This window comes from Talpa europaea (genome assembly GCF_964194135.1).
Source record: "Talpa europaea genome assembly, chromosome: 7".
Lineage (NCBI taxonomy): Eukaryota > Metazoa > Chordata > Mammalia > Eulipotyphla > Talpidae > Talpa > Talpa europaea.
This window is the reverse complement of record NC_140074.1, coordinates 99,119,920-99,136,570: the sequence shown is the minus strand read 5'-3', so window position 1 is coordinate 99,136,570 and position 16,651 is coordinate 99,119,920. Positions and strand designations below refer to the sequence as shown.

Genomic DNA, 16,651 nt, shown 5'->3' with positions numbered 1-16,651 from the left:
AAAATCAACAAAAAACTATGAACCAGAGACACTCTATGGGAGGTAGGGGGCGGGGAGGGGAGGGATTGGGGTCAAAATAAGGGGGTTGCAATCGTATGGGGAATATAAAAATAAAATTTATTTAAAAAAAAAATACTTGTGATCCCATGGAACCTCTAAAAGGGGGCCACAGACCACTCTGAGAACTATTGGTAAACACAGTTGCTCTTTTCATTTTATAATATACCCTGGAAATTTTTGTACCTTAGTACATAAAGAGTCTCCTTACTTTTCTTGGAAGGTCCTTCATTGTCGTAAATGGACTGTAACAAACCAGTCCCTTTCTGGTGGGGACGTGGTTTATTTCTCATCCTTTTCTATTACAGAAGTTAACAACTTTGCATAAATTTAACTTTATACAGAGACGTGGACAATAGAGTTGTAGAATAAGTTATCAGAAGTTTTAAGTTCTGGGTCAAAAGACTTATGCATTAATGATGTTGACAGATTAAAAAATAATTTTGACAGATATTGCTAACATACCCTTCATAGAAGTTTGCTCAATGTTTTCCCTTCATTGAACTATTCATTTAGTAGTCCTTTAAAACAAAATCTATGTCCTCCAATTATGAAAAAATTTTTCTTGATTATTTCATGGAAATTTCCTTACTCACCATCTTGACTTTTTTTTCTTTCTTTTTTAAATAAAGGGCAGATTTATTATAAATAAGGGGGAGAAGAAAAAAAAAGGGAGAAGAAGAATAAAGGACACTTGCATAAACACAAGCGGGCAGAAAGAGCTGCCCCATCTTACTTTTCTTTCTGGAATGTCTGTATTAATTAATCCTTGAAAAACATTTTTTGTTCTTATTTTCCGTCTTCTTTGATTCACCTATTTTAGATATTTTCTGAACTTTGTCTTCCAACATTTTTTTAAAAAAGATTTATTTATTTATTTATACAAGAACTGGGGTATAGGCCAGAATCGCGGGAGGGTGAGAGGATTCACCAGAGACAGAGCAGGGAACAGAACAAGCAGACTGACGAAATACACTGCTGAGGGGAGCAGCGGGTGTGACAGGTGAGGTCTGCCTCACCATGTGGGACCCTCACCTGCTGGCTGGGAACAAACCAGCACTGCAGAGGCTATGGACAGCTTCAGTGTGGCGCTCAACCACCTGCACCACCAGGGGTGGCCCCCAACATTTATTTTTTATTTATTTCTGTTATTAGATTTTGCAATACCCAATAGAGGTTTTTTTTTATTGTTTTAAAGATTTTTTTTTTAAAGATTTATTCATTTATGCATACAAGAGCTGGAGGGCAGGTCAGACATATGGGGGGAGTGAAAGGATTCACCAGAGACAGAGTGGGGAACAGAACAAGCGGATCCACTGAAATATACTGCTGAGGGGAACAGCGGGCAAGACAGGAGAGGTCTGCTGCGCCATGTGGGCAGCTCCCTGGCCTGGGATCGAACTCATGCTGCAGTGGCTGCAGACAGCCTCAAAGGCCACATCCCAATGCCCTGCGCCACCAGGGAGACCCTCTTTATTGTTTTATATAGTATTTTGTTCTTATATGGAAGCAATCTCTCAGGGCACTCATTTTTTAAAATTAGTTTTCTTTTTATTTCTTGCTATTTCCACCAGACTCAGTTTTTCTGTTTTTGCCCTTATGTCTCATTTCTATCCCTTCACTGTACCTGCATTCTGTGAGATTTTAGGTCTCTCAGAGGTACTGTGGGGCAAAGTGACTCTCCTTTTGCCAAAGCTCTGACTGTCTGCACACTTATACGTGGTCCTCCTATGGCAGGCATCCCTCTTTCCATCCTCTTTTTGTTTTCCAGAAACTTACTGAAATTTCTTACCCTAAAATAGGAATTTATTCCTATTTTACTTGTCTTTGTGGGCTTAAACCTTTACTACCTTAGTGAGGTCTTAGGATTCAACTTAATGATTTTTCAACTTTCCAATGGTACAAAAGACACATGCATTCCACAGAAACTGTACTTTGAATTTTGAACTTTTCTGGGCTAATGATATATAGTATGATAAACCTCTTGTATTGCTGGGCATTGCAGAGAACTGCATCTCTCAGTTGGCCAGGCGCTCACGAGGATAAATAATTTTCTGCCAAGTATTCTCCAGCCGGATCAAAAAAGAGAAATTGATGACCCTTGTTGCTATAGCATCCCCATCATGTAACAACTAATTTTAGTTCAATGCTTCAAACATTCTGCAGGCCCAGTGTGCTTTCAGTTAATGGTCAGTACTCATACCACCATTCTGCTTCACTTTCAGTATAATACTCAAATATTACATGAGATAGTACAGACTTCACTATAAAATAGGCTTTGTGTTCAAAGATTTTGTCCAACTATAGACTAATGTAATTGTTCTAAGCATGTTTAACATAAGCTAGGCTAAGTCAGGTGTATTAAACGTAATTTTTAACTTAGAATACTTTCAATTTAGCAATGCATTTATTGGACATAGCCCCATCATAAGTAGGGAAGACCTTTATGTAAACAATAGATTTGTTGTACTGGTGGGATTTCCTCTTTTAACAAGTTTTTCCTCAATTCTTAAAAAATAATTATATTTGTGGACAAAAATGTACATATCATATTATGTCATCCTGCCAACCTTACTGTCTTTTAACTACAATACACAATTTGTTTTTATTATTGAGTTGTGTACAGTACTATCATATACACATGTAAGCAGTCTACATTAACAAAAATTTTTAAAGGAAACATTAACAAAATTTTTAAAGGAAAAGATTTAATAAAGGGGAAAAAAAGAAGAACAGTTTACCTTGGAGAACCATGTGGATTTGTGCCAGAGCTGGCAGTAGAAGTAAGATTCTGCTCTATGCGCTGATAATTCCTTATCTGAGTGGGAACTGGAATCGGTGCTGTTTCACTGTAAGGTGACACGGTAGGCTGACACTGCCTGCAACCATAATTTATTAAAAAAGGAAAGAAATATACAAGTAAGACCATTTTTCTCTCTTTTGATCCACTGTGGATATTTAGAGAAAATTCTAGAAGCTAAATGAACACTGTTGTACATGAATAAGTTTGTCTGTATTTGACCCTTAGTTTAGTTACTCTGTATTCCACATACTAGTGACACCATCTGGCATTTTACTTTCTCCTTTTGACTTATTTCATTTAGCGTTATCCTTTCCAGCTCTATCCATGTTGCCACAAATGCCATGAGTTTATCGTTTTTGATCGACAAGTAGTATTCCATTGTGTGTGTGTGTGTGTGTGTGTGTATACACATACCACAATAGCTGATGATGATATCCAAATATTACCACCATTAACAATAAATAAATAAAAATAAATCAAATTTAGCTTATGAAAAACAAAATAAAAAAGAAATGATCATCTTAAAAATATAGAGGAAACCCCCAAAATGACATGTCTTTTAAAGAACATTGACAGCAGGTAGAGCACGAAGAACTGTAACAAGTACTGTAAAACCATTCATCTACAAAAACAGGAAAAGTCCATAGGTTAGCAAAACATGGTTTCACCCTCTTACATTTTGCTATTTGTTACTATGTGGGAGGAAAAAGAAAATTCCTAGGGAAATATGTCGGATAAAAGAACAGGAAGTTCAATAGCAAAGATGACTAGAATGTTTACAAAACTTATGACTGCAGTAGCATTCCCAAGGAACTCTTGACTATTATGAGGACTGGGAGAACATTTTTGCACACAACACTAATGATAAAGGACTGATCACAAAAATCTGCAAAGAGCTGATGAGACTCAACAACAACAAAGAAAATAATCCAGTCAAAAAATGGGCAGAAGAGCTAAAAAGAAACTTCTCTTAAGAGGAAATGCAAATGGCCAACAGGCATATGAAAAAATGTTCAACATCACTTGTAATCAGGGAAATGCAAATCAAAACTACCATGAGATACCATCTTACACCAGTGAGAATGGCACATATTAAAAAAACTAGCAACAACAAATGTTGGCGAGGGTATGGAGAAAAAGGAACTCTTCTGCACTGTTGGTGGGAATGCAAACTGGTCCAACCACTATGGAGAGCTGTGTGGAGATTTCTGGACCTACTAAACATAGAGCTTCCATATGATCCAGCAATTCCACTCCTAGGTATTTACCCAAAGGACACAGAAACATCAATTCCAAAGAACACCTGCACCCCTATGTTTATAGGAGCACTGTTTACAATAGCTAAGCTTTGGAAACAGCCCAAATGCCCAAAAATAGATGACTGGATCAAGAAGATGTGGTACATATATACCATGGAATATTACTCAGCATTCAAAAAAGATAAACACATGCAATTTGCAGCAACATGGATGGCGCTGGAAGGGATCATGCTCAGCGAAATAAGCCAGAAAGAAAAAGAAAAATACCGGATGGTCTCACTCATAGCAGGAATCTAGAAAACTTAAATAAGGGACCAGGAAAATGAATAACTATAAGAAAGTGAAAATCAAAATCAACAAAAAACTATGAACCAGAGACACTTTTTGGGGGCTTGGGGGCGGGAGGGGAGGGATTGGGGTCAGAATGGGGGGGTTGCAATTGTATGGGGAACATAAAAATAAAATTTATTATTTTAAAAAAAAAAAGAAAACATATTGTGCAACTCTCAAAGCATGTAACTGGTCTGAGGTTCATATTTTGAAGTGTTGGTATTTGGTTTCTTTAATAGCTTCTTTCTTTGTTTTTTCATATACCCAGAAACAATGGCAACAACTATTTATCTTGACTTCTCTTCATGCAAGAAAACTGAACCTTCAGTGTTCAACAACACGACAGTCAAGATCCTGTTGTTTATAGCCAAGTAAAATATCTCACTGATTCAACATTCAGTAAGTTTCTATATCTCTCTCGTGCCCTCTTTCATTTATGGTATTCCATTAGGTATCTTTTAAATACGATGAGTCATGTTTTTTATGTGTTTTTGTCTGACTGTGAAATTCATTGGCGAACTGGAAAAAAAAAATAAAAAAACTTCTACTCCACAAAACAATAACTTTACCAATACTTCACTGACCAACTCTGGTGGCTGCAATCTAGTGTGCACACAAGCCTCACAGTCTCGTACATTCCTCAATAACACAACAACCAGCACAGTCATCAAGTATTAGAATGTGAATGAACAAATGCTATCTTTTTATTGTCTCGATTTAGTAGGTAAAGAATTGGTGAAGCAAGTACATCTGGGAATAATTTATATATTGTTCTAATATTTTTCCTATACTTGTTAGTCACCAAAAGGAAAATAAGGAGCTGAATAAAGATACTCTAAAAAACGTTAAGTTTAGCAAACTCATAATTCAAAGCACCTCTCTCCAGGAATCCCAAGCAACACAGCTGGTTTCTCTAATGACTCTTGAGTCCTGCCCATCCAGCATATCAGGAAATAGACAAAGTAGTAAGTGTTCTATAAATGTCTCAGAGAGTTTCTGGACAGGACCTATAAGCAGGCTTCATCAGTTTAGAAATTCTTTTTTGGACAAGTTCTTCAAAGCTCCAGCCAACTAAAACTATTACAGCTACTTTTCTGTCTAGCTTCATTTAACACCAATATTAAGTAAACCATTACTCAACTCCCTAAGTCCAAGGTGAGGAGAAGGAAGGTCTATATACACCCTTAGTCTCCAGCACATCCTCCTCACCTCTACTACATCTTATAATTCAGAAGTTTCTCTATACAGAAAGTTATCGTTGACTCACAGAATACAAGGAAGATCAAGCAGCTGGCTCACACAATCATGCCAGTGTATTTTAATTTCATGAATTGTGAGAGGAAGACAACGCTACTAAAGGACAAATAAAAAACTAGGTGATTGCACAAGAGACTCTTCAAAATCACAATCTTTATGCAGTAGATTCTCAGTTGTTCCCTCTTTGGGAAAACTCCATCAGAAAATCCCAAGAGGTCATATAAGTGGTCAGAACAGCACAGACACAACTAGAATGTACCAAGAAGGATGATCAAAAGAAGAAAGAACTTACAAATTCCAAATTTCCTATGAAATCTAACCCCTGCACTCAAATGATGAGCCATGATGATTTCATGGCTCATGAAATCATGGAAATCATCACAGCATGATTTCACCCATTTGTGGAATATAAAGGGAAAAAAGCAAATGAACAAACAAAACAAAAACAAATCCTTAGTCTCTGACAACTGAATGGTAGTTACCAGAGAGGTAAGTGGGGCTAGGGAATAGGTTGAGGGGTTAATTGGTTTGATGGACATTTAATTGGAGTGGTGTGATATATAGAATTGCTGAGGTGAGAAATTGTACACTGAAACTTACAGTGTTGTAAGCTGTTACTGAATAAATAAATGCAGATATTTTAAAACAAATAGCAGATATTCTGAAAACTAATACTATTATAACAAACTAAATGTAGTATAAAGTTATTTGGGCAGAACTATTTAACAAATGAACTGACAAGTATTTCCATTAGCCTAGAGGCATCACTAAAAATTGCTGACACACTAATCAAATTTCCCACTTTACTATTTTACTAATAAACTACCACATAGTTCCAAAATTCCTAGTCTCAATTTGGAGTTTTCCCAAGGCATTTTATATTGTTTATTCTATGAAAAATTCCTTCAGAGTGCCGAAATACATTAACACAATTAAGAAGCAATTTAGCAAGATGTCATAAGTATCTGGTAAACTGTGTAAATAACCTACCAGGCATATATTATCCTGCTGTCATTCAATTCAAGGTCAGTTACCTAGTCAATAACATCAAGAAGAAATTATGAATTTCTAAACCCATTTCAGAATGGATGAAATGGTGAAAACTCAAGGCAGAAAGTACTCAGATTCATTGAGGCATCAAACTACTAATAGATCTAAGAGTAATAAAAGATCCAATTACTGATTCACTGATTAATAATATCCAATTAAGATTCACAATAGAGGGTCTCCCCGGTGGCGCAGCGGTTGAGCGCTGGGTTGCAAAGCTGCCCGTAGCCTCTGCAGCGCCGGTTCGATCCCCGGCTGCCGGGCGAGGGTCCCACATGGTATGCAGACCTCTCCTGTCTTGCCCACTGCTCCCCTCAGCAGTGTATTTCATCAGTCTGCCTGCTCTGCTCCCTGCTCTGGCTCTGTTGAATTCTCTCGCCCTCTCGTGCTTCTGACTGTACCCAGTGCTTGTATAAATAAATAAATAAATCTTTAAAAAAAAAAAAAAAGATTCACAATAGAATCTATTTTTTTTTTAATTTTATAGAGGCATGTTTTATTTGTTTGTTTATTTGTTTGTTTATACATGCACTGGGTACAGTCAGAAGCGCGGGAAGGTGAGAGAATTCACCAGAGCCAGAGCGGGGAGCAGAGCAGGCAGAAGCACAGAAGCACACTGCTGAGGGGAGCAGCGGGAGGCAGGAGAGGTCTGCGCGCCATGTGGGACCCTCCTCCGGTGGCCGGGGAGCAACCAGGGATCGAACCGGTGCCGCAGAGGCCACGGGCAGCTTCGCAACCCAGCGCTCAACCGCTGCGCCACCGGGGAGGCCCAGAATCTATTTTTGCACTACACTGTAAATTCATTCTTACGCTCCTAACATAAGCAATGCTTTCTGAAATATTACACTAAATTTGTGCCTGGTAATGCCAAAGTACTGTAGGCCAAAAAAACTTCAGATACTAAGACTTCCAAGGGCTTTAGTTAACACTGTTCAACATAAACATATATTCCCCCAAACACATGTTAGAAAATGAAATTCTATCTCCTGAATTATATTTTCTAAAATATCACTATAAAGGGGCCTCCCTGGTGGTGCAGGTGGTTGAGCACCGCACTGTGAAGCTGTCCGCAGCCTCTGCAGCACTAGTTCAATCCCAGATGGCCGCTGAGAATCCCACATGGCGTGGCAGACCTCTCCTGTCTCACCTGCTGCTCCCCTCAGCAGTGTATTTCCTCAGTCTACCAGTTCTGTTCCCTGCTCTATCTCTGGTGAATCCTCTTACCCTCCCACGCATATGGCCTATATCCTGGTTCTTGTATAAATAAATCAATCTTAAAAAAAAAAAAATTATAAGATGAATTATTTTTTCGGGAAAATTTCTGACCCCTAGAAAAAATTAGTCATGCCAATACAATAAAACATTTTGAAGTAATTTCAATAAAACTGATATGCTAATGAAAAAATTAAATATACCACTACTAAAATTACAAGGATTGTCCTATGAGATAACTACTGTGATATGGAGATAACTGAATCTTAATGGTTTCATAAAGAATAAGTATTTCACCTGAATCAAAATTTTGCATAGAGCATTACTTTTATTATTCTTTTTATACTTCTATTTTCACCTGCACTCAAAATCTATGGCAGCATGTATTACTTTTTAAAAAATATTCACTACTGGGCCTCCCTGGTAGCACAGGGGTTAAAGTCTCAGCCTATCAAGCTATCGCCAGCCACTGCAGCATGAGTTCAATCCTCAGCCAGGGAGCTAACCCACATGGCGCAGACCTTTCCTGTCTCGCCTGCTGTTCCCCTCAGCAGTGTATTTCAGTAGATCCTCCTGTTCTGCTCTCCACTCTGTCTCTGATGATTTTTCTCACCCACCTGCACCTCTGGCCTACACGCCAGTTCTTGTATGTATAAATAAAAATAATAATGTGCTATTGGCATAAAGGTAAATATAGAGACCAATGGAATAGACAACCCAGAATTAAATCCGTGCATATATGGTCAAATGATCTTTCACAGGGGCGCCAATATTACTCAATATGAAAAGGACATTCTCCTTAACAAAATGGCAGATAAACCAAATACAAGCCAAAATAAAACTGGACCCTTTCCTTACACTATAAAAACTCAAAATAGATTAGATATCTAAACATAAAACTCAAAACTATGTAACTTCAAGGAGAAAACATTTACATTGGATTTGGCATTAAAATCCATGACACTGGATATGACACCAAAACACAGGTAACAAAACAAAAAATGGACAAATAGAACTATATCAAATGTTAAAACTTCTGTGTTCAAAGTACAAATCAACAGAATAAAGACAACTAATAGCCAAGAGGCAGAAATAATTCAAGTGTCCTTCAAGTAATGGATAAGCAAAATGTGATATATACCTAAATGGAATATTATTCAGTATTAAAAAGGAAAGAAATCCTAACATCCTACAACATGGATGACTTTTCAAAACATTACACTGACTGAAATAAACTAGTCACAAAAAGACAAATGCTGTTGATTCTACTTAAATAAGATATCCAAATTAGTCAAATACGTAGACACAAGGTAGAATGGTGGTTACTTGAATCTTACGGAGAGAGAAATGAGGAATGTTACTACATAAAGAGTACTGAATTTCAATCCAGTCAAAAAATGGGCAGAAGAGCTAAAAAGAAACTTCTCTGAAGAGGAAATGCAAATGGCCAACAGGCATATGAAAAAATGTTCAACATCACTTGTAATCAGGGAAATGCAAATCAAAACTACCATGAGATACCATCTTACACCAGTGAGAATGGCACATATTAAAAAAATTAGCAACAACAAATGTTGGCGAGGGTATGGAGAAAAAGGAACTCTTCTGCACTGATGGTGGGAGTGCAAACTGGTCCAACCACTATGGAGAGCTGTGTGGAGATTTCTGGACCTACTAAACATAGAGCTTCCATATGATCCAGCAATTCCACTCCTAGGTATTTACCCAAAGGACACAGAAACATCACTTCCAAAGAACACCTGCACCCCTACGTTTATAGCAGCACTATTTACAATAGCTAAGCTTTGGAAACAGCCCAAATGCCCAAAAATGGATGACTGGATCAAGAAGATGTGGTACATATATACCATGGAATATTACTCAGCATTCAAAAAAGATAAACACATGCAATTTGCAGCAACATGGATGGCGCTGGAAGGGATCATGCTCAGCGAAATAAGCCAGAAAGAAAAAGAAAAACACCAGATGGTCTCACTCATAGCAGGAATCTAGAAAACTTAAATAAGGGACCAGGAAAATGAATAACTATAAGAAAGTGAAAATCAAAATCAACAAAAAACTATGAACCAGAGACACTTTTTGGGGGGTGGGTGGCGGGAGGGGAGGGATTGGGGTCAGAATGAGGGGGTTGCAATTGTATGGGGAATATAAAAATAAAATTTATTATTTAATAAAAAATAAATAAATAAAATACAAAAAAAATATTCAAATAGACAAGCAAAATAAAACTACCTTCAGAATCTAGGTTGATTTAAAAAAAAAAAAAGAGTACTGAGTTTCAGTTTTGCAAGATGAACTTTCTCAAGATCTGTTGTACAACACTGTGAATATACTTAACCCCTTTGAATTGTAAACTTAAAATTGGCTGACAGATTTTGTTTTTTCCAATAAAAAAAATTTTAAGAGAAATGGTGAAACAAAATGAATTTAAGAATCAAGAACAGGGCCTCCCTGCTGGTAGGGGGTTCACCACTGCAGCCAGGGAGCTAATCCACAAATGGCACAGCAGACCTCTCCTGTCTTGCCCACTGCTCCCCTCAGCGGTGTATTTCAGTGGATCCACCTGTTCTGCTCCCCACTTTGTCTCTGGTGAATTCTCTCACCCACTGCACCTCTGGCCTACATCCCATGTATTATATGCCTAAGTAAATAAAAATAAATCTTTAAAAAAATGAATCAAAAACACAGTCCATGTTCCAGAACCTTACAAAAAAATATGAAAAACCTTTTAGTAAAATGTGTATAAACATACCCTCCACACACCACGAACTCATTTGAAGCACGTCTGCCAGCAGTTCCCATTGGATTATCATCTAAAAGATAAAGAGAAAATTATAGTCAGTTCTGTTATACCACCTGCTAAAAAAATAAATTTGTTCCAATGTGATTATTAATTTGAACACAAGGCAAATTTACCATGTTTATGTTGTTATTTCATCTGTAAGTAAAACAGGTGGACATTGCACCCAGTTAAATTTATTGGCTGCAACCCTTTCAATGCCCACTTCTAAAAGAAAACTTCAGGTCTTTTTCATGATAAAGTGCCATATTTATTGCAATTGCTTGTATATTTTTTCACCATTTAAACTGTGCTAGTTTTTATCACCTTTCTTCTAATGTGTCACTGACAAAGGTTTTGAGTATTGTGTCCCTAATCCCAATTTTCTCCTAAGTTCTGCAGCTTTTATTTAGCTGCTTGCATGGTGCATTTTTTGGAATCACATGTTAAGGTATAGCACAAATAACTATATAATGAGTCTAGCTCACTCTAATATTGGAGCATCCTCATCCTCCTGCGTAATACTTTCTTGGGTCTTACATGGGCTGTTGAAGATGTCAAGGGATCTGGAGCCTCTTACATGCCACAGACTATCTTCATCCATCCTATATACATCATCAGTATATGGAAACAAAACAGAGTTCAAAGTGGAGGGGGTCCTCTCATTTCTTGTCACTGTTATATTCACTCTATCACATTGCACTGTGTGTAAATGGCTGTAAAGGTACAACTGATACATGTTGGTATGAAATAGCAGTTGACCAAATAATATAAATTTTTAAAAATATACTATGCTCTTAATCTATACCCAACAGGGGAAATAACAATCACAGCATTATCTCTTTGAATGGCCCTAAATAGGAATTGAGAAATGGATTTATTTTGGCATTTTCTAGGTCCCTGCTCTCAAGAAGCTTACATCCCACTAATGAAAGAAGGTAATGTCAGGGAGTGATAAGAGGATAAAATGATAAAGGAAAATAAATCAGGATAAGAGGATAAAGAGAAGTGGGACAAGGAAGGAGTCTATTTTAAAGGTAATAGTTGCCTTGGTAGCATAATTACCAGAGGAGAATTGTTTCTAGTAAGTTAAAACTCAGTTATTTGACTGACTGTGGACATCAGGATTATCCTGAGGACAAAAAGATCCACAAATAGGTTTTGAACAGTCTTTAATAGGTATTTAGTAATCTTGTTGCTATTTTGACACCATATTATTATTTTGAAATCATAAGGAAAGAGGGGAGAAGACAAAAGCCTAAACTCATGTGAGTAAAAAAGAAATGAAAAGCCACAAAAATTTGGAAGAGACAGAAAGTTGATGCAAGCGGTAGTAGGACTAAGGAGACAGAATCCTTCCCAAAAGGTTGAGTAACTCATGGAACTAGATACCTTTTCGAAGTAACCTTGAAGGTAGGCTGAAAACATGACTATTTTAAAGTCAATTTAGACGTAGTTAGAATTTCATACCTCTTCCCCAACTCTATGTAGACAGGCAATGCCTATCCCCCATTAGAGTAAAAAGACTGATTAGTATACAGAATATAACAAGAGTCTCCAGACTGCAGAGCACAAGGCAGAGAAGAAAGCAGGGGCATATATAGTGGTAAATGGTGAAGAAGAGGGGTTAATTGGTAAAATTTTATATAAAAAGTATCTGTCTTCCCCTATTTGGTTTCCCCCACCCACCCTGTATCAGGTATATAATTTTTTTTAAGATTTTATTTTATTTATACAAGAATCAGGGTACAGGCCAGAGGGGGATGAGAGGATTCACCAGAGACAGAGTGGGAAATAGAACAGGCAGACTGACTGAAATACACTGCTGAGGGGAGCAGCAGGCAAGACAGGAGAGATCTGCTGCGCCATGTTGGTATCTCCATGGCCGGAGGGATCGAACCGGCACTGCAGAGGCTGCATACAGCTCCACAGCACTGCACACAACTGCCTGCGCCACCAGGGAGGCCCAATCAGGTATATAATTTTTAGGCAGAAGACTTGACTGTGTATTCTCTGAGTGATCTGAAGAAACCCAGCTTAACACTCAGTGTAGTGGGACTTATAGAGTTTTCTAGTAACATTTTTCTTTTTTTTATTTTATTTTATTTTTAAAGAGGCATGAATTTTTATTTATTTATTTATTTGTTTGTTTGTTTATACATGCACTGGGTACAGTCAGAAGCGCGGGAAGGTGAGAGAATTCACCAGAGCCAGAGCAGGGAGCAGAGCAGGCAGAAGGACCGAAGTACACTGCTGAGGGGAGCAGCGGGCGGCAGGAGAGGTCTGCGCGCCATGTGGGACCCTCCTGCGGTGGCTGGGGAGCAGCCGGGGATCGAACCGGCACCGCAGAGGCTTTGCAACCCAGCGCTCAACCACTGTGCCACCGGGGAGGCCCTCTAGTAACATTTTAATCTTCCATCTTTATTATGAGCATACAGCAATCACCAAAAATCCAAGAAGGAATCTACTATGAAAATCAGACTGCAAAGGGCCTCCCTGGTGGTGCAGGGGTTAAAGTCTCAGCACTATCAAGCCATCACCAGCCACTGCAGCATGAATTTCATCCCCAGCCAGGGAGCTGACCCACATGGTGCAGCAGACCTCTCTTGTCTCACCCCGCTGCTCCCTCGGCAGTGTATTTCAGTAGATCTGCCTGTTCTGCCCCCCACTCTGACTCTGGTGATTCCTCTCACCCCCTGCACCTCTTGCCTACACCCCAGTTCTTATATGCATAAATAAATAAAAATAAATATTTTTTAAAAAAAGACTATAAAACAAACTGGGCCAGGGGAATAAGGGGAGAACTAAATAAATATTCTTCAGGTAATTTTTTTAAGTATAATTAACGAGATAAAACAAAATATTGCACCTGAAATAAGAACAATACTGATGGGAGAAAAAAGAGCTTCTGAAAATTTAAAAATATATGAATACTGGAAAAACTCAATAGAATAATTACAAGAAAATAATTCCCCCTAAAAGGACAACAATAAGACAAGATGGAAAATCAGACTAAAAAGATAAAATCAGAGGAATATGCAGCTATTTATTACATAACTTCTAAACTACAGATGTTTTAATTATCTTATATGACAATTGATTTACAGTTCCCTACCTTGCATGGAAGGGGTATAGAAGCCAACACATCCTAACAAGTAAAAAGCTGAACTGACTAAAAAAATCAACAACTCTCTCTTTGAAGGCATTAGAAAGTAGAGGACATATGACAAACAGATGCTCCCCAAATTAGAGAAACAGAAAGGAAAATACAGTGTTATGGCTTACCTGGGAAGAGATAGGCCTTAGAAATTGCTCGGACCAGGGCCAGGTTATGAAAATCTGAACTGTTATTGATGAACTGCTGGAGGCTCAGTGCAGACACTCAGAGTTAAAAACTCCAAGAAAATCCAATCATAAAGAAACCCACAAAATTGTGAGATTTACCTCCAGATTCCCACCCACGGTAAATACAGGGGAAAAAAATTCCTTCCTGCTTTTAGGAAGGGGAAAGGAAAAGGAACCATTTTAAGTACCAGTGTATCCTGAGCTTTATTTAAAAAGCTCAGAAGAAAACTAGTTAACCAGAGTTTAACCAGTTAGGGTATTATCATAACTGAAGTCACCTACAGGAAGAAAAATACTCAACTGTAACTTCCTCTAGTCGTCCTATTCCATCTAAAGCAGGAGGCAAAAACGAAGACAAGCTTGTGAAGGTCAGACCAGAGGCTCACAGGACTTTGGAAGGTTTTCCCTCCTCCCCCACACTCTACCACATTACTAAAGGCCTATGTATAGCAGTCCCTTTAACCCAGAGCATCATGTATGGCTATCAAGAAAAAACTACATATACAAAAAGCAAAAAACTCAATTTGAAGAGAGAAAGAGAGCGAGCATCAGAATTAGACCAGGTATGAATGTAAGAAATATTAGATCAGTGATTTAAAATAATTATAAATGCTAATAGCTCTAATGTATAAAGCAGACAGCATGTAAGAACAGATAGGCAATATAATAAGAGAGCTGGAAATCCTAAGCACCAAAAAGAAATGTTAGAGATTTGAAAAACACTGTACCAGAAATGAAGATTGATGAGGTTTAGACGGGATATGGGTGAGGAAATAATCTGAGCCAGAGAATATAACAGATTCCTTGGAAACATGAAAAACAAAGGTAATAGTCTAAAAACAAAAAACCCCAGAATATCCAAGCATTGTGGGACAAACAGAAAAGCTGAAACATGCATGATAAGACTAGCAAAAGGAAAAAAAAAAAACAGAAAAATATTTGAAACAATAGAGAATTTCCCCCAAATTAATCTCAGACACCAAACCACAAATCTAGGAAGCTCAGACCAAGTAAATTCTGAGTTAACAAAATACCTTATTTGTTTTTTTTTTTTAAAAAAAAAGACAACTGATTAAAGGATTATTATCCAGGGCCTCCCCGGTGGCGCAGCGGTTGAGCACTGGGTTGCGAAGCTGCCCGCAGCCTCTGCGGCGCCGGTTCGATCCCCAGCTGCTCCCCGGCCACTGGAGGAGGGTCCCACATGGCGTGCAGACCTCTCCTGCCGCCCGCTGCTCCCCTCAGCAGTGTGCTTCCGTCCTTCTGTCTACTCCCCGCTCTGGCTCTGGTGAATTCTCTCACCCTCCCACGCTTCTGACTGTACCCAGTGCTTGTATAAATAAATTAAATAAATAAATAAAAATAAAAAATAAATCTTTAAAAAAAAAAGGATTATTATCCAAAATGTAAAAAGAATTCTTACAATATAAGAAACTAACAAAAAACCATATTAAAAAAAAGTGCCATAAATCTTAACAGATGCCTCACCAAAGAAAAGATGTAATGAATAAGATATAGATGGGTAAAGGACCTATACAAAGAAAACTATAAAACACTGTTAAAAGAGATAGAAGAAGACACAAAGAAATGGAAAGACATCCCCTGCTTATGGATTGGAAGAATAAACATTCACAAAAATCTGCAAAGAGCTGATGAGACTCAACAACAAAGAAAATAATCCAGTCAAAAAATGGGCAGAAGAGCTAAAAAGAAACTTCTCTGAAGAGGAAATGCAAATGGCCAACAGGCATATGAAAAAATGTTCAACATCACTTGTAATCAGGGAAATGCAAATCAAAACTACCATGAGATACCATCTTACACCAGTGAGAATGGCACATATTAAAAAAACTAGCAACAACAAATGTTGGCGAGGGTGTGGAGAAAAAGGAACTCTTCTGCACTGTTGGTGGGAGTGCAAACTGGTCCAACCACTATGGAGAGCTGTGTGGAGATTTCTGGACCTACTAAACATAGAGCTTCCATATGATCCAGCAATTCCACTCCTAGGTATTTACCCAAAGGACACAGAAACATCAATTCCAAAGAACACCTGCACCCCTATGTTTATAGCAGCACTATTTACAATAGCTAAGCTTTGGAAACAGCCCAAATGCCCAAAAATGGATGACTGGATCAAGAAGATGTGGTACATATATACCATGGAATATTACTCAGCATTCAAAAAAGATAAACACATGCATTTTGCAGCAACATGGATGGCGCTGGAAGGGATCATGCTCAGCGAAATAAGCCAGAAAGAAAAAGAAAAATACCGGATGGTCTCACTCATAGCAGGAATCTAGAAAACTTAAATAAGGGACCAGGAAAATGAATAACTATAAGAAAGTGAAAATCAAAATCAACAAAAAACTATGAACCAGAGACACTTTTTGGGGGCTTGGGGGCGGGAGGGGAGGGATTGGGGTCAGAATGGGGGGTTGCAATTGTATGGGGAATATAAAAATAAAATTTATTATTAAAAAAAAGATATAGATGAATGTGAAAAGATGCTACATGTTATCAAGGAAATACACATTAAAA

At 38.0% G+C, this 16,651-nt stretch overlaps 1 protein-coding gene across 1 annotated transcript in view; it reads right to left on the bottom strand.

Moving 5' to 3' along the window:
- The window catches only part of ULK2 (unc-51 like autophagy activating kinase 2), a gene marked incomplete at its 3' end in the record, with an annotated part of 80,468 nt that overhangs the window by 20,032 nt on the left and 43,785 nt on the right, over positions 1-16,651 (bottom strand). The window contains exons 14-15 of the mRNA XM_084236662.1: positions 10,739-10,799; positions 2,799-2,936 (exon numbers count right to left, since the gene is read on the bottom strand). Of these exons, the coding sequence (XP_084092788.1) occupies positions 2,799-2,936; positions 10,739-10,799 (199 nt within the window). The remainder of the gene's footprint in view (positions 1-2,798; positions 2,937-10,738; positions 10,800-16,651) is intronic.